The sequence below is a fragment of the Schistosoma haematobium genome, chromosome 2, assembly GCF_000699445.3.
Source record: "Schistosoma haematobium chromosome 2, whole genome shotgun sequence".
NCBI classification, from domain to species: Eukaryota; Metazoa; Platyhelminthes; class Trematoda; order Strigeidida; family Schistosomatidae; genus Schistosoma; species Schistosoma haematobium.
In genome coordinates this window covers 4524848-4549808 of record NC_067197.1, presented here as the reverse complement: position 1 = coordinate 4549808, position 24961 = coordinate 4524848, and the positions used below count along the sequence as shown (strand labels likewise).

At 33.4% G+C, this 24961-nt stretch overlaps 1 protein-coding gene across 1 annotated transcript; it reads right to left on the bottom strand.

Annotated features, from left to right (window-relative positions):
• Positions 1-1824: 1824 nt before the first annotated feature.
• On the bottom strand, positions 1825-24619 carry NR2F5 (Nuclear receptor sub 2 group F member 5). Its single transcript, XM_051219119.1, has 4 exons — positions 23096-24619; positions 14204-14742; positions 8152-8605; positions 1825-3022 (listed from the first exon to the last, which is right to left on the bottom strand). The coding sequence occupies exons 1-4, from the start codon at positions 24558-24560 to the stop codon at positions 1962-1964; spliced, it is 3519 nt and encodes a 1172-aa protein (XP_051067307.1). The 5' UTR covers positions 24561-24619; the 3' UTR covers positions 1825-1961.
• Between the last annotated feature and the right edge of the window lie 342 nt (positions 24620-24961).

Genomic DNA, 24961 nt, shown 5'->3' with positions numbered 1-24961 from the left:
CTGATATTATTAAATATATGCTCACTAGTGACTGGCTTCAAGAGGTATATCCTGAAATTCTAGTGGAAAGCAGTGAACAGTGGAGTTCAACCGGGTCTGTTGTGAAATAGTAACTCACTGAAGACAATGGTGAACGGTGGCTCAATTTCGTAGATTGGTTGAAGTTAGGCATTAACACCGTCTAGTGGTTAAGCATCCACGCACGAGAGCGATAGGTCCTGAGTTCGAATCCCGCGAGGCAGGGTCGTGGATGCGCACTGCTGAGGACTTCTATACTAGGATGAAACAGTCATCCACTGCTTCCAGGTTTTCCATGGTGGTCTAGCTTCAATTGACTCATGATCTCAACTGTTGAAATTACTACAATCTCCACAATACCCCTTCTGATAATAAACTTGTTATCTTATCACCTATCTAATAACCTATGTTACCATGTTTCATGCTGTGATTTACACCACTTTTTTTAAAAAACAACAATTGAACAATCCTGTTTAGTAAATTCATTTGATTGTTAATTTGTAAGAAGAAAATAAAGCCCAAATTTTAGGTTGACTAGTATATATATATATATATATATATATATATATATATATATATATGTACACATCTGTAAGTGAATGAATAAACGAATACAGAATACAAATGAAGCTCATTCACAAAGCATTATGAATGTCAGTACGTGTGTGTGTGTGTGTTTTGTCCCTGTGTACACTTAAGGATTAAAATCACTTAAGAAAATACATTTTTTTACAGTAATATAGATTGTAACCAATTGATAAAATGGTCAAGTGGAAACAAGTGGTAATTGATACGATATCAGTAGTAAATAAAATTTTCTAAAAGAAAACATGTAAAATCAAACCAAATCGAAGTGGCCTTGGTAACATGAGATGAATCAATGATACTATTAGATAGGTGATAGTAGTCGAATAGTTGAATATTGCCTTTTTTTTAAAAGTACGAATGTAAACAGAGAATAATAGCAATGAAGGAACGATGAACTTTGAGACTGTTAATTTATTAAGATTCTCAAATGAAATATTTAATGTATGGAAAAAGATGGATAGTGACTAGCAGTGAAATCCAGGAAGTGAGTTTCGTTCTATATGGGACTCGTCAGATGGATGTACATTTATTTGAGGTGGTGTTCACTCTGGGACTCGAACCTAGTACCACTCACTTCAAACGCGTAGTGGCGGTACCGTAGCAAATGAAGTTTATTTGAGGTGCGGTTATTGCTAGTTGAAAACTATTCCCCATACTCCGCACCGGTGTCGTGAAATATCGTTGTCAGATGCAATTTTTCTAGACCATCTCTGGCCCAGTTTACAGATTAGTCCCCAAATGCCCTGGTACAGCCGAGAGTGGGGAGAGTCAGCTCTCCCTCTCGAAATGCTCTCACAGGGCTATGCCAGGGAAGTCCTACTCACTACCTCCTCGTAGCGAGGGTGTTGTTTACGAAATTGAGAGGATGAAAAGCGAATGTCCGGCTCTTTAACCAGGTTGGTGGACATGGAGAGTTTACCTAGGGAAGTTGGGAAACCCTGATTCCAAACCAATGGTATACATGAGCTCCAGAATCTCAAAGGAATAAATAGCGTATGAACCTATTATTGATCACTGGTTACCTTGAGACTGTATCTCTTAACGTTACTTCACTGTCTTATAGATTAGACCTATAGGTCGAAATCTCCAGGTATGCCCCCCAAGAAAACTACCCACTTCACTTTAGACGTCCAAGAAGTATCCCAACCCTGACACATATCAAATGGTGAAGTATGACGTATGTCTATGTGTTTAAATAAATAAAATTTACAACAGTAATTCAATGGATTCATGTTTTATTTATTCTAAAGTCAATTCATCAAGTATTTACAACCAGTTTGTTTGTCTGTCTATCTGTCTGTCTGTATGTCTGTTTGTTTGTTTGTCTGTCTGTCTATCTGTTTGTTTATTTGTAACTATGATGTACAATTATGTAATGAATTCAAATGTTTACGTAATAATGAATAATAAATCTGTAAATTAGAATTTTTCTTATTTATTAATAATAAATTGAATAAATCATTCGTAAATAACTCTGTATAATCTTTATATAAATGATTGAATTCATGATTAGATTCAATATGTTCTATATTGTTTAAAGGAAATGAAATCATTGTTCTATTAAAGCTTTCCATTGAAGCTTGATGATGATGATTATTTAAATTTAATTTGGAAGGATTCAACGAAGATGATGAGGATGAGGATAATGAGGAGGAGGATGATGAAGATTCTGTTGTTATCCTATTTATACTACTATAAATAGTATCGTCATTTTGGTTACCATGATTCATTGTTTCGGTAATTCTGTCAGTACAATGATCATTCTTAGGTGTAGATTTTATTAAATTTGAAAACAATGTTGAATCTCTTTGTGGAGAATTATGAATTAAATGAAGAAATTCATTGTTATTTCTATGTTCACGATTGTATATAGGACTGTCAATATGTGTAGTAGGAGGAAAGGGTTTAGACATTGAATGTTTCGGTAGACATAATCCAGGCGAAAACTTATTTAGATAATCTGTATGATAAGTGAACAGTGGGATAGAAGAGTTCTCTAATTTTTCTGAAGATAAAGGTGATGATGACAAAGATGATAATGATGGTAAAGAAAATGGTAATGGTAATAATGAATGTGAAGTATGAGAATATTCTCCAGTATTCAACATATTATGATTATGTCTTAATGATAAACTAGATTTATTTGAATAAAGTTCTTTTTCAATGAGTTCTTCAATGAATAACTCAAGACTTTTATGACTATTCAGATGAAGCGATGGAAAAAAACTTTGTTGTAACCATTGTAATGATACAGGTGACGAAACAGTTTGTTTTAATTTAGGCAATCGTAGAAGTAATCGACCAAATCGAAATGGTTGATAATGAGAATAATTATATTTATCATATTCTTCTAATGCACACTGAATTCTTTCTTGAATAGAATCGACAAGATTTTGATCTTTGAGACCAGGAGCTTCTGAAGAGAAAAAATAAATTCCACAAATCAACTGAAATTAAGTGTTAATAAAATATCGGGAAAAATACAAAGTGATTGATCGTCGAGTACTGGCCAATGTCATATTATTTAGTCCCTTAGAGTTGATCGAACTCTATTAATTAATTTGAGATATGTCCGCCATTCTAGTTAACTCAATATCCATTATGTTGAGATGTTAGGGGGTTGTCTACAGAAAACTTCGTACCTAGATTTCTTGCTAGTTGCTAGGTTGTAAATGTAATATCGAAAGAACTGACGCTTTTCGTAGAATTCAGATTTGAATCATCCAGCTTCGTTGTTTGAAATATTGCCACTGAATTACTTGGATCGCTACTGACCTCCTGTAAGAATGATACGTGTTTATAATTTATTAATTAGTGACCAATAGCCTATCCTAATTGTTCATTGTTAATAACTCGAACTTTGAAGCTGAACGACATCAGTCTAAATCCCACGGAAAGAGATAGTTTCTTTGACATCACATGCACAGCTTAATGATGAGTATCAACTACCAAGAAATCTAGGTCCAAGATTTCCTACCGACTAAGTTCAAACAACTCACTGTGTAAAATGGTTCGAGAATATATATAATATGATTATAATCATGAGTCTTCACCGATCAATTGGTTAATCATAAAAACTAATTCAGTATAAACATAAAAATATAGACTGTAAATAAAGTTTGATATTCATCAGATAATCAGGGTAAAAAAGGATTACTACATCATCTATTTTTGAACACAAAAATCTGGTTTATTTATCTAAGTCTCTACATAGATTCTATTTTATGTTGAAGAGTGAAATCTAATTTAAACTTGTCTATCATTAATTATTCCTACTCAATTATATATAAATAACTACATTCATTTATAGTGGCTAGCGATGGAATCCAGGACGCGCGACACTTCGTCTTGTTTGGGACTCGTCAGATGGATACACCTACATCTCAAAGTTGATGTTCTCTTTGGGACTCGAACCTAGTACCGTTTGCTCTAAACGCCATCGCATTATCCACTTAGCTACTGAGTCCTGAAAGCCACTTCATTGTACAATGTAGTGAAGCTTAAATTCGCCTGTTATTGTTTTACTTGAATGTTCCAATTGATGTTTAACACTGCAAATGATCAGTCTCTTATTGACATATGTGCATACTGTGTGAATTGCCTCGATATTGCCTTAATTTACTGCTAGCTACTACCCATCTTTGCTTATAATGCTTGTGAATTATCGAGACAATCCGCACAGGATGTATATATATACCAATAAGAGATTGATCAATTGCAGTCCTGAACACCACGTGGGGAAGATTCAAACAAACAATACCAAGTGAATATACATTCATGTACTTAGGAAATTTTTCTTTTATATTGCGAATCATTCATAAATGAACTAGAATATATACTCCATATGTTATGTTTTTTGGTTATTCCTACTACATGAAGTTTCTCTTATTTCTTCATTGTTATACTAACGAATGTTATTTATGTAGATGAGAGGTGTTAAACGGATTGACTGATTAACTGACTGGTTGACTATTTAATCTTCATCATTCTACTGCAGACAGATATAAAATACATTTTTTTCTCATGATTAAAAGAAGTTAGCCGGATGTTTAATGTGAAAAATTTAACTTATCGACAATGTCTCAAGTCGAAGATATTTGGTTGCTATTGCTTAACACAGTAACACATATCATTGGTAAAATTCCCATCACAAAATATAAAATATTCAATGTGATAATTCTTTTTTTCTATTAATTACAAGCTAATAATAAGTAACTTTCAGTATAGGGTTGTGGAGATCACTAAGTTTTGGATTGCGATCGTGAGCCGATTGATGTTAGACCACCATTGAAAACCTGGAAGCACTGGACGGCCATTTTGTCCTATTGCGGGACTCCCCATCAGTGCACATCCACGATCCCGCTCGCGGGATTCGAACACGCAATTTTGTGGAATGGTTGAGGTTAGACACCGTCGGATCCCGGCCGGTTCAGTAGTCTGGAAGTTAAGCGTTCTCGCGCGAGACTGAAGGCTCTAGGTTCGAACCTCACAAACAGAATCGTGGATGCGCGATTCCGACAAGTACCACAATAGGACGAAATGACCGTCCTGTGCTTCCAGGTTTTCGATGGTGATCTAACATCACCCAGTTCACAATCTCAAACAAAAATAAGTAGTCTAACAACTGTCAGTTATATTCTGTTATAAAAACACTATTTAGTAAGTAGTATATAATTTGTCAATTAAACTTCATATTAATTCCCTTCATGAGATTTCTATTGTCCATTACACTAATAATAATTTATTAGAAGTAGCTAATTGTATTTGTGTTATTTTTTTCTTCCCAGTCTTAATTTTTTTCCCCAATCTGAACAAGTTTTATATCATTGCCATTGTTTACAAGTGAGAACTTGAAGCTAAGAACAAGCAAACATAAAGATAAATGTGAATGTAACTAAGACACATGTTGTCTAGTTTTGTAACCAAAATTATTACAATCATAGATCTTATTATGTAATCTACTAGTCTATAATAATAATCATAATAAATGAGTTAACATATCTACCTTTTATCTTCTGACGCTTTACATCTAACTTTTTCTATTCCCTTGTCTATTCCCTTACCTCCTCCAGTTCTATACTTATCCTTACAGAGGGTATATATGTAACTACTGAAAAATGTATATTCCTAATAAAAGCATTAATTAGCAAGATGTTAGAAAAACGGCAGGTATTCCAATTTTATATTAGATGTTCCTTTCGTTTATTTTGAACAAATAGACCTGACAATTGTTATAGAACGCTTTTTTTCATCTAGTAACATTTATGTCGAAATGGTTACTTTTTCCCGTCATTCATAGTTTACACATGTGAATAGACGAATAGATTTTTATTTTCGGTTTCATCTCTCATTACATAAAATTCATTACTGGTGGTGGTGGTGGTGGTGGGGTGGGGTAAATACTCAATACAGTATTCGTTAATGTACACCTCTATATCTGTCTATGTCCGTGTCCGTGTCCATGTGTGTGTGTGTGTGTTCAAAAGACACGTAGAAACAATTAGACAATAATAAGACAATAACTATTCAATGCCTTTTTTTGTTGTTGAAGAAAACGAGTTAAATAGAACAATTGAAAATGTTAAAACAACTTATGTATCCGAATCCCCTGGAGTTAATTCATGTTTTATTATTATTATTATTCTAAACAACGAGGTTGATCATTGAATGATAATATCAAATCCAAAAAAAAGAAGAAATGAAAACCACGAAGCACTAGACAACTGTTTCATCTTTACACGGGACTCTTCAACAGTACAGATCTATAATCTCACAAGAGATTGAGCTGAGTACCTACAACATTATCTGAGAACGTCTAACCTGTAAACTACTGTGATGATACTGTATAGTTTATCTGTTTAACTTGAATCCATTCACGATATTCCACAATCATCTTTCAGTCTCAATGTTCAGTGACTCTTGTTATTCAAAAGATCAGATCACGATCTTAATTTCTTTCTTTAATGTAACAATCTCTGCAAACCTCCTATACAGTAAAATAAAAATTATTAGATAGGAACTCGTCAGAAGTAGGAACCTTCCATTAGAATTGAACCTGAAACTTATCATATTTCTATTGTGTCATCAATATTTCGATTTATTAAATGGTTTAGTAATTTTCTAAGCTTTTAACTTTTTGTCTGTTCATTTAGGTTTTCTATTTTAATCGCTTGAATTTCCTACTCTATTCTAAACTATTTGTGATAAATCCGTATTGAGGAATTACTGATTATTTGAGCATGTTTATGTGTACCTTGAGCCCCTATGGGGCTACTGCCTGTCTCAAGCCCAAATAAAGCAGGAGGGTTGGGCATGGGGTTAACGAAGTCATCCTGTAGCAAACTAACTCCCTAAAAAGACGCTAACCAGAAATATGATATGCTTTGCTTACAAATATCTTAATTGATCACTTCCTACAATATTATACTGCTACATGAAGTTAAAATGGATACATCTTGGTCTGTAATAATGTATCTCGAAATACTGAAAAACATTTATACCTGAGAAAGATTATTCTGTCGAGATCGTATTCTCTGTATTTGGTCATTCATTCGTGAAGTGTTCATTGCCTATCTGAACAGATTTGTCAGTACAAACTTAGAATAGATAAACTATTTGATTAAGATACAATGATTCTTTTGACAAAATAGCCAAACATTAAGGAAACTATTTTTTTCATAATGAATTGACATCAATTAGTGAACAGTTAGAAACTAAAAGGGGTATCAATCACATAATTTACCCTATTCGTGGATTTTTCAGCACATATGCCATTGAATTCCCACAAAGTATCATGCTTGTTATAAGACATAAAGGTTTTAAAGGTTCACTTATGAAAATTCCGAAACGAATAATGAAGTCAGTCAGTCAGCTACAACATGAGATAAAGCATAGATATGCATCGCTCCAGGTTGCAACACCTCATTAGCACAACAAGATCAACACCAATTTCATAGAAATACTTAATTCACTAGTGATAATATATAAAAGAACTATTACATTTAAGGATATAAAACAGAAAGAAGGAATTGGTTCGTAGAAATAAAGTTATAAAGCGATTTTAATCCCATAGTTTAAGGGCAGACAAAGAGTGTATACACCGATGCCATTGTGATCGATTCTGAGTCATGTCACTCAGAGTCCCCAACCATTGGTTACGATGGTCACACAGACCCCAACCAAGTAATCTGCATCTACCAATATGGCTAAGACTAGAAGTTAGTGACTTCAAGCACTGGTGCCACGTTTTGGTTTGACCACTCCTAACTTTCTTCCAACCATCCCCTAAACTAGTCAGCATTGCACGTCGTGGTAATCGGTGTTCAGGCATACGTAACACGCGATCCAACCATTTCAGTCGATGAAGATTCACAACCACATCAATTGATTTACCATCATTCCTTAATGAAAGAAATATAATAATGTTCTCATATTCTGAGTTAGTCTTCATCTGATATCGACTTAAGTAATCGAATCCCCTTAAAACTATCATGTAAAAATAATGAAACAATCCATTTGATATAAAAAAAAGAAAAGGAAGCTTACCAGAGTTAAATAAAATTAATGCTTTTAAACAAACATATTCAGATTGATCCAAATTCAATTGTTGTATTCGTTCTAATTGATCTTGAAATTCCATTGAATATTGTTGATTGAATAATAATAATAATAAATCAGATGAATCTTTTAAAGGATCTTTAATCAATTGAACCCTTTCATCAATTTGTGTTTGTTTAGAATTTATTAAATCAATAAAATTTTTCAATTCTCCATTGAAAAGATTATCACTAGGGGAATCTTTTTTCGATTGATACCCCAAGTTCCATGTAATGAACTGATTATTACCATTATTATTATTATTATTATTATTATTATTATTATTATTATTATTATTGTAATTGAATGATGACGTAATCAGCGAATTATTATAAATTTGAGCCAAATAGAGCATAAATAATTCTGGCCACGAATTATTCAATAAAATCAATTGATCACTTGGCTAAAATCAATATAAAATTCATTAGTAAATTATAATGGAAGTTAATAGATTATACTGAGCAATTTATTAATTGGCTTATTTGACAATTACAGTTTTATGTTAGTTGTCTCTGATTGAGATCTTGAACAGATTAATGTTAGACCATCAATGGTTGAGATTAGACATTAACACCGTTGGATGCCGGCCGGCTCAGTGGTCAAGTAAGTTAAGCGTCCGCGCGTGAGACTGAAGACCCTGGGCTTGAATTCTACGAGGTGGGATCGTGGATGTGCACTGCTGAGGAGTCTCATGGTGGGACGGAACGGTCTTCCAGTGCTCCCAGGATTTCAATGGTGGTCTAACATCAATCGGTTCAAGATCTCAATCAATAACTTAATAATCTTCACAACCCTATACTGATAGTTGTCTCTGATGCATATGATTATTTGTATAAAGTCTAGTGTAATTGATGAAGTTTTGTTCTCTTAGCTGGATGGTTTTGTCGCAAAGCTTTTATTGTTCTTCTGAACGACGTCATCAGCACAAACTAGAACCAATCGACATCGAGATCTACAGGACAAATTGTGAACTACATCTGAAGAAATTCGAATACTTCACTTCTACTTGAAATTTGTGTTGATGATCTCGTTCAGAAGAACGATGAAAACTCCACGATCAAACTATCCAGTTCAGAAAACAAAACTCCACGAAAACCATTCACCTGAGCTACAAATCTTCGACATCATTTCAAGTGTAGTGTTATTATACAATTTTCTATATTAAAATGTATGATAATTGTTTCGATTGTCTAACGTATTAGTTAGAAGTTCAGTTTTCTGATTTATAGGAATCCTTTTACTGAATGTCAGTACACCATAATTAATTAAAGAGTTAGGTTTAAACATTAATGAAAACAGATTGATTTAAAACAAAATAGTAATGAATAACTTCCTAGATTTAATTGCATTCAAAGGCTGTTGTCAAGAAACTCTGATTCAACTAGGTTTTATGTTGCTAGATAGTTCAAAGTAGTCGATAAGAAACTCTAGACCTAAGTTTCCTGATAGTTAACAGTTAAAAATAATGCATATTTTCAATGTTCAGAGAATTGGTGCTCTCTGTATATTTGAAATCCTCATCATCAAGGTTCATTTCATAAAACTTCACTATTGAAATAATCAGCTAGCGACTGATTTCTAATGACATCCCAGATTAGGAAGTTGAATTACAGATACTTAATTTGCAAATGAAGCCTCAGTTCCCTGAATATTATAGGTATGACTTGTCGATGAGTTACTACTAAAACTAACAGCTACACCATAACCCGAACAATAAAACTCGATCATAACTAAAGAAATTTGATAAGCATTAGATTTATCACTATTCAGTCAATTGTAAAGGTTTGATTTAGTTGATATTCATCCAGAAAAGCTATAGCATGTTTCAAGCTTAAAATGACTGATAATAGTACAATTTCTGAATAGTTTGTAGGGCCAGTGAAATGTCACTGAGCCCTACCAAAATCATCCAGCAGTCGGGTCACTGAATGTTGAACAAATCATCAATCCATGTCAAAGTCAAGGACAACCAACGCGTATCGGTTAGTTTTATGCTATGGACTGGCCCGTGTTGTGGTGGTCTCACTATCTTCTCTGTACTAATATATTTCCATAATAACGTCCCTTATGTTGTACTGTCTTCGAAGCATCTATAGTACCTTGACATGACGAAGGGGTAGTCCAAGTTAGGTGCTGACTTCGTAGTGTGATTTCGACAATAGCTGTTGGTCATACCATTCCCGTCTAACTCCAGTAGGCCCCCAATCATTCAACATAGATCATCTACGTTAGTGATTTACAGGTATATTAATAATTAGTACTATTAATCAACAAACCCACATTTCATCAGAACTGACAATATTAATCAATATAATCAGCTGTCTCTATCATCCACATACAATCAAACTTTATCCATGTAATCAACATGCTTTTATTGTTTTAACATCTACCTTCTACCATCAACAATCATCGAAACAAACGACAACATCATAATCAAAGATGGATAGTGGCTAGCAGTGGAATCCACCACACGCGCCACTTCGACCTATTTGGGATTCGTCAGTCGGATATACCTGCATTTTAGGGTTGATGATCAGTAACGTTCACTTCAAATGCCATCGTGTTATCCACTTAGCTACTGAATCCTGATAGCCATCTGTATGTGCGATTGGGTGAAGTTTAAATTCACTTGGTATTATTTGCTTATATCTTAAGGCTTTTGAATTAAGACAATATCGAGGCAATTCACACAGGATTCACATATGTCAATAAGAGACTAATCAATTGCAGTGCTAAATATCCTAATGAATTTAAACGACAACATTATTCATAAATCAGTATTTGGTTGAAGTTAGACATTAACACCATTGGATACCGGCTAGCTCAGTGGTCTAGTTGGTTATGCCTGGCGCGAAACTGATAGGTCCTGGGTTCGAGTCTCGTAGGGTGCGGGATCGTGGATGCGCACTGCTGAGGAGTCCCACAATAGGACGGAATGACAGTCTAGTGCTTCCAGGATTCTTATAATGGTCTAGCTTCAGTTGTCTCATGATTTCAATCTGTGAAATTTCTAAAATCTCCACAAACCCCTTCTGATAATAAATCAGTATTATCTTCCATTAATCCTTAATATTAAGGCCAATTTATATCCAATAATTTAATAATTTATTTTACCATAAATAAATTTGAAAGAAAACTGTGTTGTTATGTTGTTGTTTTTTTTCCGCCATATCTCAACACCTAACGCCTTTACTTACACCAATTTTTTGTACAACAAAAAATTTTCTCATGTTAATATGATGTATCTTACGACAGTGTTCAATCCATCAACCACAACCACAACAACAAAACATCACGCAAATACACAGGGCGGAAAATAAAAATTTACACTCTCAGCATGAATTATTCTAGGCAAAAAAAATTTTTTTTGCTTTAGGCAACATATTATCTCATACACATTTCGAGTTGATTATTCTTATTCCATGTTAGTAACTATAAATGATACAATCATTACATTTAGTATTATGTAAATTTCTGTGTGTGTGTGTATGTTTCATATAATCATATGCTTTATGTCTATTTTTACCCCACCACCACCACCACCACCATTTTGTTCATTTTATATACTCCCTTCGGTGACCAAATACTATGAAACTATTCGATCCCTTGTATGTTTGTTTAATCACACATTACTCTAATTAAATTAAATCAATTGTATAAAGAGTAAAAAGATGAATGGCCTAATTAATCTCTGACTTTATTGGCCTGTTACATAACAAAAGGTCAATAATAATAATTCTACTGTTTCATTTATTTTCCCAAAGGTTTGTCAGTTATGTTTTTTTGTGGTGAATATTCCTTCAATTAGATGCCTATATATTAAGTTATCTATCAATGTAATGAATGGGAAGAATTATAACACATTTTATTGCAAAGATAGATGGTGGCTAGTAGTGTAATCTAGGTTGTGTGTTTCGTTCTGTTTAGGATTCATCAGCTGTTGTTATTCATTCCGGGACTCGAACCCAGAACTGTTTGCTTCAAATGTCATCGCATTATTCACTTAGCTACTGATTCCAGGCAGTCGCGGACTTATGAAACGGATATAAATGGATTAAAAACACATTTGTTTGAATATTTTTTTAAAACTCTTTCCCTAAAGAGTAAAATAATAAGTAAATTTGTGTTGAACCTAAAGGTTTGTGTATTATTGAACCTCAAGATTTCTATCAATAGATATCATAAGGTTACTATTATAGTAAAGGAAATTTGTAGCATATTTAACTGCCCAGTTAAAATATGAACCCAAGTTGGATTTAATTAATAACATATTTTAAATTTACATTAAATACTTAAAGTAAACCGCTTCTAAAATAACGATGTACGAAGAAGAATGTTTCATGTTACTTGGCATTCGTCAACAAGGTATACCAGTACTCTTAAGGGAACCGATGTTCCCTGACGGATTCGATCACGTGCCACCCAACTATCCAGTCAGAGACGTTTCCACTGGGCTGTCCGGGCCACGATCGACCTCCTGTTGGACTGAGATGTATTTACAATTGACTGATCGCTAGGTGGTGATTGATGTCATGTGTGTCAGGTCCTTCTTAGTGAAGATCGGATCTTATCGGCCAAGTTGCAATATGGCCACTAGTCTTGGTGACTCGACATTGTGTGCACCAAGTCAGGAAAAATCAGTTCCCTCAAGAGTACAGGTACATCTTGTTGACGAAAGCCTACTGTATAGTCATATAGTTACAAGTTCAGTAGATAATAATTTGAAATTTATATTAAGCCCAAGTATTAATCTAAATATTAAAACTGGGATTTAGGTTAGTCCAGTTGACAAATCCAAATTAGGACGGAACTTTCAGCTGTTCATCCCACTACAAGTCAAAGTCTAAATATGATGAATTGAAGATATTTAGCCAAATTTCCTTAATTTTATTGAGTGTTTCTTTCGATCGATGTAATTCAATAGTCTAAATAATCTTGAAATTGTACAGCAATCTCTACAACTACATCAAATAAGTATGAAAAACAAAAGTGTTCTTTAATCAGTTTCAGTTTGTAAAGGATAGGAAGCTTGATGGACTATGTTAGTCCTGACAATGGTGGTTTCTCGGTTGATCCAACTTTCTTTTGAAAGAGTTGACAGATGGAGCCTCAACCACGTGCTGAGTTAATGAATTCCACTCATTGATGATTCAATAGGAAAGTCAATAATCAGCTAACAAGTAATTTGTTCTAAGCTTGTGAACCTTTTTTCGCGAGTGTCCCCTTAAATACTCTGTTTTGGGTGACAAGAAAATTGAGGGTATATCAGGTGCAAATTTATCACCAAGTAATTTGAAAACTCTAATCAAATCACCTCCAATTCGTCGATATGTGACAAAAGGAATAAGTTTATTTCATACACATAGTTCCCTTTATCATTTTGAAAAGAGCAAGAACAAAGATTCTAGCAGAATAACATGAATTCATTTTATTTCGTAGGTTCTCGTCAGCTGCTTACAACCTATAGTATTTAAAAAGATAATAATTACATAATGGGTTTGAATTGCTTACATGAGAGGGTTTATATTTAAGAAATATTCGTAAAGTATGACATGGGTGTAAATGAAATTAATAGGCTGAATATTGTAAATATATACCTAATGTGAAAGAATATTCTAGAGCATTAATTGTGACAACAGTTTAAAGGGGTAGAAACAATTGATTCCCTGCCTTGGTGACAAATATTCTTCCGCTGCAGCTTAAAAAAATTTTTTATTTTTAATTTTATCTTTTATATTTATTACGTCATTGATTTTATTTTTTCAACTATCTTTAAAAAAATTAATAATCTTTCAACTGAACTCTACTCACTATGTTCCTATCAATGTTTATTCATTATGTAATCAATTGTTTCTAGCCAGTTCAGCAGCATACAGAAGCTTCGCTATCCCAAGTATCAGCTTAGTTACTTTTCTCTGAACTGTACTTCATTATTTTAATAATTCATTTAATTTAACCATTAAAAATATACAAAATAAACTGTTCTTAATATAGTACTTACTTGTAAATCAGTAAACAAACTTATATTCTTTGCCCATTCAATCATAACTAATAAATAATTAATTGTAGAATTAGTTATTTCATTTAATATTGTTGATTGTTGATTACATTTCATATTGGTCATGAATGATTGTTCTTCTCTTGATAAAGATTTTCCAACAGCTTTAATTGTTGAAGTAATTGAAGATGAATCTATTAATGAATGATTATTATTATTACTATCATTATTGCTACTTATATCATTATAAGTAGTTAAGTTAAACATATCAAAAGATTTATTATGTTGATTACATTTTTGTGATTCTGTTATTGTTTTCGATTTGTTTAAAACAAAATTAAGATAATACATAAATTGTTCATTATTTAAATATTGATATGAATGGTGCTCAGCAACTAATAACATATTGATTAATTGCGTAATATTTGATCCTATCATATGATGATGAATTGGTGTCAATGAATTAGTAGTAAGAAAATTTGATAAACCAAAATATGAATGATATAATGATGGAAATGTAGACAAACGACCTTGTTGAACAGCTGTAATGACAAGAAAAACAACATAGAAAAGGATATAACAAGTTACTGTGAACATAAGGATTAGCACTAAGTGTAAGATTCATACATATATAGTAAACTTCCCTTAAAACAAGTAAAAAGACTTAAAGTTCCTAACGATCAGTTGAAGTGCTAATCCAAACATCTGGTCACTTACAGAATCTATTTAATATTCTAGACTCATGTTTTGAAAAGGTCGGATACCATCAACAACAGACAACTGTGGGAGAGAACAAACAAGCTTCCAGCTGAAGAGGAAATTAGGAAAAGACGATGGGAATCGATAGGGCATACATTAGGCAAATCATCAAACCGCATCATGAGACAAGTCCTAACTTGCAATCGTGAAAGGAATTGAAAAAGATGAAGGACAAAGAACACATTACTTAGGGAAATGGAAGCATGTATGAAAAGGATGAATAACAATTGGAAAGAGCTGGAAAGGATTGCTTGGGACAGGGTTGGATGGAGAATGCTGGTGGTTGACCTTTGCTCCTCCACGAGAAGTAACAGGCGTAAGTAAGTAAGTAAGTGAAATTCTTATGCATTGAGCAATAGTCTATAAGATTAATTGGTAAAACATTCTTCAGTAGACCTTTGATTCATTTTAATCCTATTGGATAAACTTAAAAAGATATTTATCAGATGGTTGGAGATAACAGATATAAAATCTTGTATCAAGATTTCTTTAGAAAATGTCATTCATCTGCAAGGTTTGTCAGAAATCAGTGACACCAACTCCAGGTATTCGAACACATATCGTTTAGAACTGCAATGGAAATCTTTATTAGAATTAGTTCATCACTTGATTGAGAGACCCATCAGCATTATGGATTTGAAAGTATAAACACTATTCAATGACTGATTATTATTGTAAATTATTCAGTTTCATAATAAATCAATTGCAGCACTGACAAATTTATTATCTATAACACTGAGTAACAAGAGTTCTGGATCAGTAGGACATATCAGTTCCTTCAAGATTAATAACAGACCTTATAAGTAAGTACTAACTAAAATGAAATTAGGTCTACTGTTTTCACAAGATCCCCTTCACACCAAATGGAGCCACTTAGTAATCACGCTGCAAATTGATTGGTTAAATTTTGATGGGCAATAAGGACTTAATAATGTGACCTTGACTACCAATCATTGAATATTTATAGTAAGATCAAATCAGTCTCATTACGCTACAACATTAGGGTATATAAATGCTAGAGTATCGACACTTGTTGCTTATTCAGGTTAGTGTTTCCTTAGCAAGGTTTTGTTTCTATGGATGGGGTTGTTAATCCCATGCCAAACCCACCTTCTTTACCCGGGCTTCAGAACGACAGTAATCCTAGAAGAGCTACAGGAATAGTTTCGACACTTGTTAGTTTCTTATTAACTATTGAGACTATTAATTAGTGTGGTTACCACCCTTATTTCAAAAAATATGAATTGAGTGATATATAAACTCTTATGCCCCAGTTACAGGGATCCCTTTAGAGTTATTTGTCCCTCTGAATAATATTTTCGTAGAAACTGATAGAGTAGATTAGTTTTTAATGAATGTCATCGTTTACAATGATTAATCACTCACAGTCATAACTGATGTTGTGCTTATCCATGTTGCCCATAGTGTTAATAAAATTCTATCAATCATGTTACAATGTCCCCACTAGCACAAATGAATTTTAATTACTCGGACCCTACTTGATCTAGTCTTTGTCTCAATTGGAACTTATCAATACGGCATTAACGTAATAGTGAAATAACTGACATTACTTGTGAAATTCCAACCCGTTTCATCTACTTACATAGCCAATTATAGCATTGTTAAATTATTCTGGCTACAAATGGTTTCCTCTACACATAATGATGAGTTACTTAGAATAATAACCCCACTGTTAACTGTAAAATACATAGTATCGGTTGCCACATAGTGATCAGTTAGTTCATATATTTCAATCCTACAGGAGGTGAATAACGATCTAAATACCCATGTGATAAAGTTTCATAATGGGATACTTGATAACACAGATTTAAATTACATTGAAAAGTACTAGTCTCCTCGTAACTTATATATGACTTATTGACGAGTGACAATTAACAAAAAAATCTAATTTCAGTAGCCTTATGAATCCCTTCCGTTTAGAGGTCAAATTAAGCGTTCGCGAGCAAGACCGGCAGGTCCTGAGTTCGAACCTCGCGAGGTGGGATTGTTGGTTTGCACTGTTTAGGAGTCCCACAATAGGACGAAGCGGCCGTCCAGTGTTTCCAGGTTTTCAATTGTGATCTAGCTTCAATTGACTCATGATCTAAATTATATTGAATAACTCATATTCCAATATTACAGGATTCTTTTGTGTTTCTTTACTTTTATAGACACTCTATGGAAAATTTTGTGATGATAAACATGAAAATCAGAAATGTTTGTTGATTGTCATACCATTAACTTGATCAATAAAGTTCATTTCTGTCAGTAAAAATGATGTAATATATTACATTTTTAAATTTCAGTAACCTAATGTCGTTCATGGTCAACACTTCAGAGACATAAACAGCACCTAAACACAATGTTAGGATCCCATCATGATTGTGCCATTGGAGACTCTTTGATAAACACAGTGTCGAAGTTCAATTGTCTTAATGCTACCTTTTTCTCTCATCTCTCTTGGTTTCTCATGTTTCACTTTTATCGAAGAAAGTTTTCCATCTGAATCACTACATAAAGAGGCTACATACTTCTGGGATTACTCGACATTTACTCCTACAATTTTTCAATTCTTGCATATTAACTACCATTCTTTACTGTTCTCCATTATTCTCTCCCAGACTTTTGAGGAAAGACTCTGCTGTATTGTGGAGAGCGCTGAAGGCAGTTAGCAGAGTGTGTGATGAATCTTTTGAGGTCATTATTATTATGGTTGTGGATAGACATCTAAAGTCTTGCAAACTCCTGACAGGTGTCATCTTATCAGATACTAACCATCTCCTTCACTCATATCGTTCTCCTTGTATATCTTCTGATAGAACGAAACGTAATTACATTAAAATCCATGCACACAAGCAAAAGTATAGAAGTTCTATAATACCTTATCTAGCAAACATACTCTGTGACGAACAAGTTGTTAGAGTTAACCTAGTCAATAACCTGTATTCTCAAACATGCCTCTAATTTGAAACGTTGTACAGATTCAGGACTTTTTTTTACTTTTTTGTATCGTTTTTTGGGTTCCTGTAGAAGAGACTTGTTGAAATACCTCGTGCTGAGAACTCTATTTTGTACCAAAATATAATTTTGAATAAAGCCATTAATAATAATCATCATCCAGATATTATCTGTATTTAAAGAGTTTTCAATAGTATTTGGATGTGATAAAACAAGTGTATAGTTCGATCATGCTCTTTTTCTAACTATTTCTCAGTTTCTAATTGTTCACAGAACATACTACTAATCCAACTTCATTTAACATATATACGGCCGAAGCGAGTACGGAACATACTACCATCAATCACTAATTAATTGATATAATCGTGTATAAGTTTGTGTGATTGATATTTTATCGACTTTTAAATATAAAAATAAATCAGTAAGGGGTTGTGGAGATTGTTATGTTTCTGATTCAGATCATAAACCGATTGATATTAAACCACCATTGAAAACTTGCAAGCGCTGGACGTCCGTTTCGTCCTATTATGGGACTCCTCAACAGTGTGCATCCATGATCCCTCCTCGCGAGATTCGAACCCATCAAAACCGTTGGATGCTGAGTCAGTGGTCTAGAGATAAAGCGTTCGCATGAGAGACGGAATGCCTTGAGTTCGAGTCCCACGAGCGGGATCGTGGATGCGCACCTCTGAGGAGTCCCACAATAGGAAGATACGGCTGTCCAGTGCTCCCAGGTTTACAATGGTGGTCTGACATCAACTGGTTCATTATTTCAATAAAAAATACGTTTCAAATGTGTTTATTCTAATATTTTAAGTGTACTGATACTAGTCAGTAGTATTAAGCAGTAGTATGAGGAGATCATAGTTAGAATCAAACACTAACATGTATCAAAGTACCAATTAACATTGATTTGGTAGTTCACAATGTAATATACTCATACCAGAAATCTGAAAGTCACTAGAGTTCCATAATGTATGTGCATTCATGAAAATCAGTCATTGGATTAGTTTTAAACTAATGATGAGAAAGTATTTTGCTTTTAATAATTAAATCAAATATCAGTATTTTCTTTATTAATCCTGATTAACATTTGTGTAAAGTGTTTAGTTTATTATTAGGATTTCTCAACACTATAGTGAGACAGGATATGAAGGTTTCCCGGTGAACACTGAATCTACCTACCTACCAGAGATCCCCTATGTAATAGTTTACATTTCTAAATTTAATCAATGAACGTTAGTGTGCAACAACTATCTACTACAATTAGCGATATTAATTAAACACTTTACATGTTTAAATTCAAATGGTCACTATTTCGCATCAAAAGTCCAAGAACTTCTCTTCTTGAAATGATACGCTAGTAATCATATGATTGTTAACAAAAGATGTCTTAGTATATTGTATATCACAGTCAGTGTTATACACCATGAACTGAAAAATCTCTTCAAATTTCCAAGACTAGGTATACTCAATTTATGAAGCCTTTCATGTAATATTCAGTAGTATCTTAATGAATATATGAAAATATTAAAGCAATTAAAACGGTTTATGCGTCAATGATAACAATGGAATAGATTACACAGTTAAATGTAATAAGTGAAAAGTATGAATTAATTGTGTAATTATCAGTATAGAGTTGTGGAGATTTGTTGAATTTTACTTGAGATCATGAATCGACCGACTTTAGACCACCACTGAAAACCTAGAAGTGAGACGTTCACCAAATGCAACCAATTAGTGAGTAAAAGATTTGATTGTACACTCAACACAGCTTTTCCCACAGACACAGTTTAATTCATAGATGTACATGAATATGACAACTTCCTATCATGAAAAATTGAGTCAACTCTTTATTAGTCTGATCAAAAATAGTGTATCTTTCATCACACTATTAATTCATACTTATCGATCATCACATTTAACTGTGTAATCCATTCCATTGTTAACAAAGTCTCATAAACCACTTTATTTGGTTTCATATTTTCATATATGCGTTAAAATATTACTGAATACTAGAAAAAAACCTGATGGTGGTCTTGATGAACTAGTTATATTGGTTGAGGTTAGACGTTAGACGTTAAACGTTCGCGCGCGAGACTAAAGGCCCTGGGTTCGGATACCGCGAGCAGGGTCGCGGATGCGCACTGCTGAGAAGTCCCATGATGGGACGAAACGGCCGTCCAGTGCTTCCGGGTTTTCAATGGCGGTCTAACATCAATCGGTTCATGATCTCAATAAATGAAAGCAGTATTGTTCAATATGTGTTCGAAGAGTTATTTTTCAATGATAAATCTTTTTGGTGTATATATCATAATCATAATAGATAAACAATACTTTTTAATGATTGTATAACGTCCGAACCCCAATATATTTCACACCAAGGTCAATCTTATATCTAAACAACAATCCTATAGATTATCATTTCACTAAAATTATCATTTCGACTAGTATATGAAGTAAGAGTTGTTAGGATTGGTTCAACGTGAACAAAAATAGTCAACTTCCCTTAAAACAAGTAAAAAGACTTAAAGTTCCTAACGATCAGTTGAAGTGCTAATCCAAACATCTGGTCACTTACAGAATCTATTTAATATTCTAGACTCATGTTTTGAAAAGGTCGGATACCATCAACAACAGACAACTGTGGGAGAGAACAAACAAGCTTCCAGCTGAAGAGGAAATTAGGAAAAGACGATGGGAATCGATAGGGCATACATTAGGCAAATCATCAAACCGCATCATGAGACAAGTCCTAACTTGCAATCGTGAAAGGAATTGAAAAAGATGAAGGACAAAGAACACATTACTTAGGGAAATGGAAGCATGTATGAAAAGGATGAATAACAATTGGAAAGAGCTGGAAAGGATTGCTTGGGACAGGGTTGGATGGAGAATGCTGGTGGTTGACCTTTGCTCCTCCACGAGAAGTAAAGGACGTAAGTAAAAGTAAGTGTCTGGAAAAATATAACAACTATCGGTTCCACAATCGAAATTTGATGAAAATGTATATTCTTTATCTCTTACACCAACAGTTTTTGGTGTCTGATCGATCATGTAGATGCCTATTGCTCGATATTTTCATTTTTCTATTATTTTAGAACTAATTCACTCGCATAAATTCACGTAGTATTGTTTGATCGTATCTGCCCATTGTTATTTAAGACTTTAATTAATCAATCTCTTGTTGGTATAGGTGTATCCTGTGTGAACTGCCTTGATATTACCTTAAGGCACAGGCTTAATAAGCAAAGATGGATAGTAGATAGCAGTGGGATGCAGGACACGCGTTTCATCCTATTTGGGACTTGTCAGCTGGATACTTTTAAAGCTTGTGACGAAAGGTAATATCGAGGTAATCTGCACAACTTACACATATGTCAACGAGGAACTGATCAATTGCAGTCCTACACAGCAATGGGAAGATTCAAGTCAACAATACGAAGTGAATTTAAATTCACCCCATTGTACAAGCAAGTGCCTATCAGGACTCAGTAGTTAAGTGGATAACGCGATGGCATTTGAAACGAACAGTACTAGGTTCGAGTTTCAGAGTGAACACCAACTCTGAGATACAGATACATCTAGCTAAAGAGTCCCAAATAGGACAAAACGCGCGTCCTAGATTCCATTTTTATCCACCATCCGTCTTTGCTTATTAAGTCTCTCATAGATAGAAAAGCATTCACAATATTAGCTACAATTTCCAGTTATTATTTATCTATGTGACTCTCTCTCTGATCAGTTTAAACTCGAAGATAATTTTCGTTATAGACCTGCATCAGTTCCTTCATTCCATTATGTAAAGTGGTTGAAGTTGACTGATTGAACTACTAAGTTTAATCCTATATAGAATGAAGTATCAGTACTAGTGAAGATTGAAAGATCAAAAAAGACAACAACCTATAGCTTCTTGACTTTTACAGCTTTCTCAGAGGATATCAGTTTGTAATGTAAAATTATTAACAAATTTATATTTATGTTACAATAGTATATTGAGAAGATGGAGTTATTTGTGTTTATTCGATTGAGTCCTTCTATAAATTCTTTCAACAAATGAACAATAAACATACTTAAGTTCACTTGATATTGCTTACTTGAATCTTCCTATTGATGTTTAACACTTACTAGCATATGTACATACTGTGAAGATTGCCTCAATATTGCCTTAATTCGCAAACATTATAAGCAAAGATCGATAGTAGCTAGTCGTGGAATCCAGAACTCAGTAGCTAAGTGAATAACACAATGATGTTTGAAGCGAACAGTACTGCGTTCAAGTCTTAGAGTGATCATCAACTCTGAGATGCAGGTACATCTAGCTGATTAGTCCCATATAGGACGAAACGCGCGTCCTGGATTCCACTGCTAGCCACTATCCATCATTGCTTACAAATAGCTTGTGAATTCAGGCAATATCGAGGCATACGCACAGTATGCACATAGACCAATAACAGACTGATCAACTGTAGTCTTAAACCTCAATGAGAAAATACAGGCCAAACAATACCAAGTGAATTTAAATTCACCCCATCGTACAAGCAAGTGGCTATCAGGACTCAATAGCTAAGTGAATAACACAATGGTGTTTGAAGCGAACAGTACTGAATTGAAGTCTTAGAGTGATCATCAACTCTAATATGCAAGTACATCCAGCTGATGAGTCCCAAATAGGACTTAGTGACGCGCATCCTAGATTCCACTACTAGTCACTATTCAACCACTATAAACTTTAATAAACATATTAGTTACCTTCAACTAACTAAACATGAAAATTGATTTTTATCGATGGTAAAGGTGGTAAAAGGTTATACATCATAATACAAAAAAAAGAAAAAAAAAGAAAAAAAATTTTATAATGATTCAAACTACGCCGTAATATGACTGGCATAAAGTTTCTTTAGATAGTTATAATATTTTTATCAGAAGGGGTTTTGTGGAGATTGTAGTAATTTTAATAGATGAATTCATGAGCCAACTGAGGCTAGACCATCATGGATGGCCGATTCGTCCTAGTATGAGACTCTTCAGTAGTGCGCATCCACGATCCCTCTCGTGGAGTTCAAACCCAGGACCTATCGGTCTCGTGCGCGGATGCTTAACTTCTAGACTACTGAGCCGGCAGTAGTCTAGAAGTTAAAAGAAAGAAAAGAAAAATAAATTTATAATGATTCAAACCTTCTTTACGCATTCCAACTTGTATACATTTTTGAAAACGACAATATTGACATTGATTACGATGATGTATATCAATTGGACATTGTTTATTACTACGACATGTATAATTTAATTGACGTCTTACAGAACGTTTAAAAAAACTTTTACATCCTTCACATGTATGTTGACCATAATGTTTACCGCTACTTTTATCACCGCATACAACACATTCCATTAATTGATTTGATTTTAATTGAATTTCTATATTATAATCATGAAATTGTTGTTGTTGTTGTTGTTGTTGCTGTTCTTCATGATCATCTTGTTCATCATCTAATTCATAATCTTCATCGTCTATAGTTGAATATTCATCCATTGGTTTTACTTTATTATTATTATTATTTTGAATCAGATCATTGTCAGGATCATGATCAGGATTATTATCATAATCAATATTTGTATGTATATCTATTCGGTTTACATTGTTGTCAAGAGTCATTTGTATAGATTGATTATGATTATGATTATCGATTATCGATTGTTTGTTCCGTTTTTTTATTGATTTATGATATTTTAAAGATGGATCATATTTATTAAATTGTGAAATAATTTTTGTAGATTTACATGTTTTAACATTAAATTTATCATTTAAATTCATAAATATGTTAGGAGTAGTATCAATTATCGGTATTGTTGAAATGGAAGTAGTAGTAGTTGTCGTCATCGTCGTTGTCGTCACCGACGTTGTTGTCGTTGTCGTCGTCGTCGTAGTAGTAGTAGTAGTAGCACTAATATTTTCTTCATTCAAATGCTTTATAAATTTAAGTTTTGATTGATGATTGTATAATGAATTATTATTTTCTTCATTATTATTATTAATCATTGTTAATTTATTGTAATTATCATTAGTTAAAAATACTTTTGTTGGTCTATTCAATTCATAATGATAATTCGATTGTGAATGATAATGATTCTGTGGATCATGAAGATCATGATGATCACGACGACGATGATGATGATGATGATAATAATAATAATCTAACCATAAAGGATTACAATATGAAGTCAATGAATTCGAAGTAAACTCTTGATTATTATTGAAAGGAAATTCTCGTTTATTGAATATATTCATATTGGTACTTAAATTCATTGGTAATGGATTAAATGCAGATAGTCTCTTTTTATTTGATAAATTATTTATATTTGTAATAGGATTATGTTGATTTGAATATGTATAAGATGTTGAACAATCAGTTGTATAAACTGATGTGGATATTAATGAGGATAGAGACATTGACGGTGATGATGATGTTGATGATGAGGATGATGACAAGGAAGAGGAAACTGAAGAAGATAATGAAGACAATGAATGATTGCAATTTTTTTGTATTCCCCATAAATGTGGAAATAATAAATCTGGTGGTGGAGGTCGTGGAATAAAAATTGGTGAAAAATCACATTTTCTTGATTCATTCGATGTTGTCATGATGATGTAATCTTTTCAAGAAATATATATGTTTAAATGAGCCATATAATGTTAGTTTTGGATAGTATTTGAAATGAAGACTGTTATTAATAAGTTGTCTTTAAGTAACCACATATATGCATTCTCTCCCTCCCTCCCTCTCTCTCTCTCTTCCCACTTGGATTTAGTGTATAAAGTTTATTCTACTGGATTGGATCGCGATCTTGGTGATAAAAGACATACAAGGGGTGAATAGGTGATTAATGATAATTATGTTATGATAATCAATGGTATTAGACACATGCATATATATCCAGGCCAGAATAAGTAAGTATTCAAGTAGAGAAAATCACATAGAAACATTATTCTACAATGTATGTCTATGTCTATATGTGTATGTGACTGAATATTATCAATATTCA

Excerpts from the sequence above, each read along its gene's own strand:
- NR2F5 (XM_051219119.1), bottom strand. The coding sequence starts at position 24,560 with ATGACAACATCGAATGAATCAAGAAAATGTGATTTTTCACCAATTTTT. Across the intron at positions 14,743-23,095 it reads AGTTGGAATGCGTAAAGAAG|CTGTTCAACAAGGTCGTTTG; the intron begins GTTTGAATCATT and ends TTGTCATTACAG. Across the intron at positions 8,606-14,203 it reads GTTTGTTTACTGATTTACAA|CCAAGTGATCAATTGATTTT; the intron begins GTAAGTACTATA and ends TATTGATTTTAG.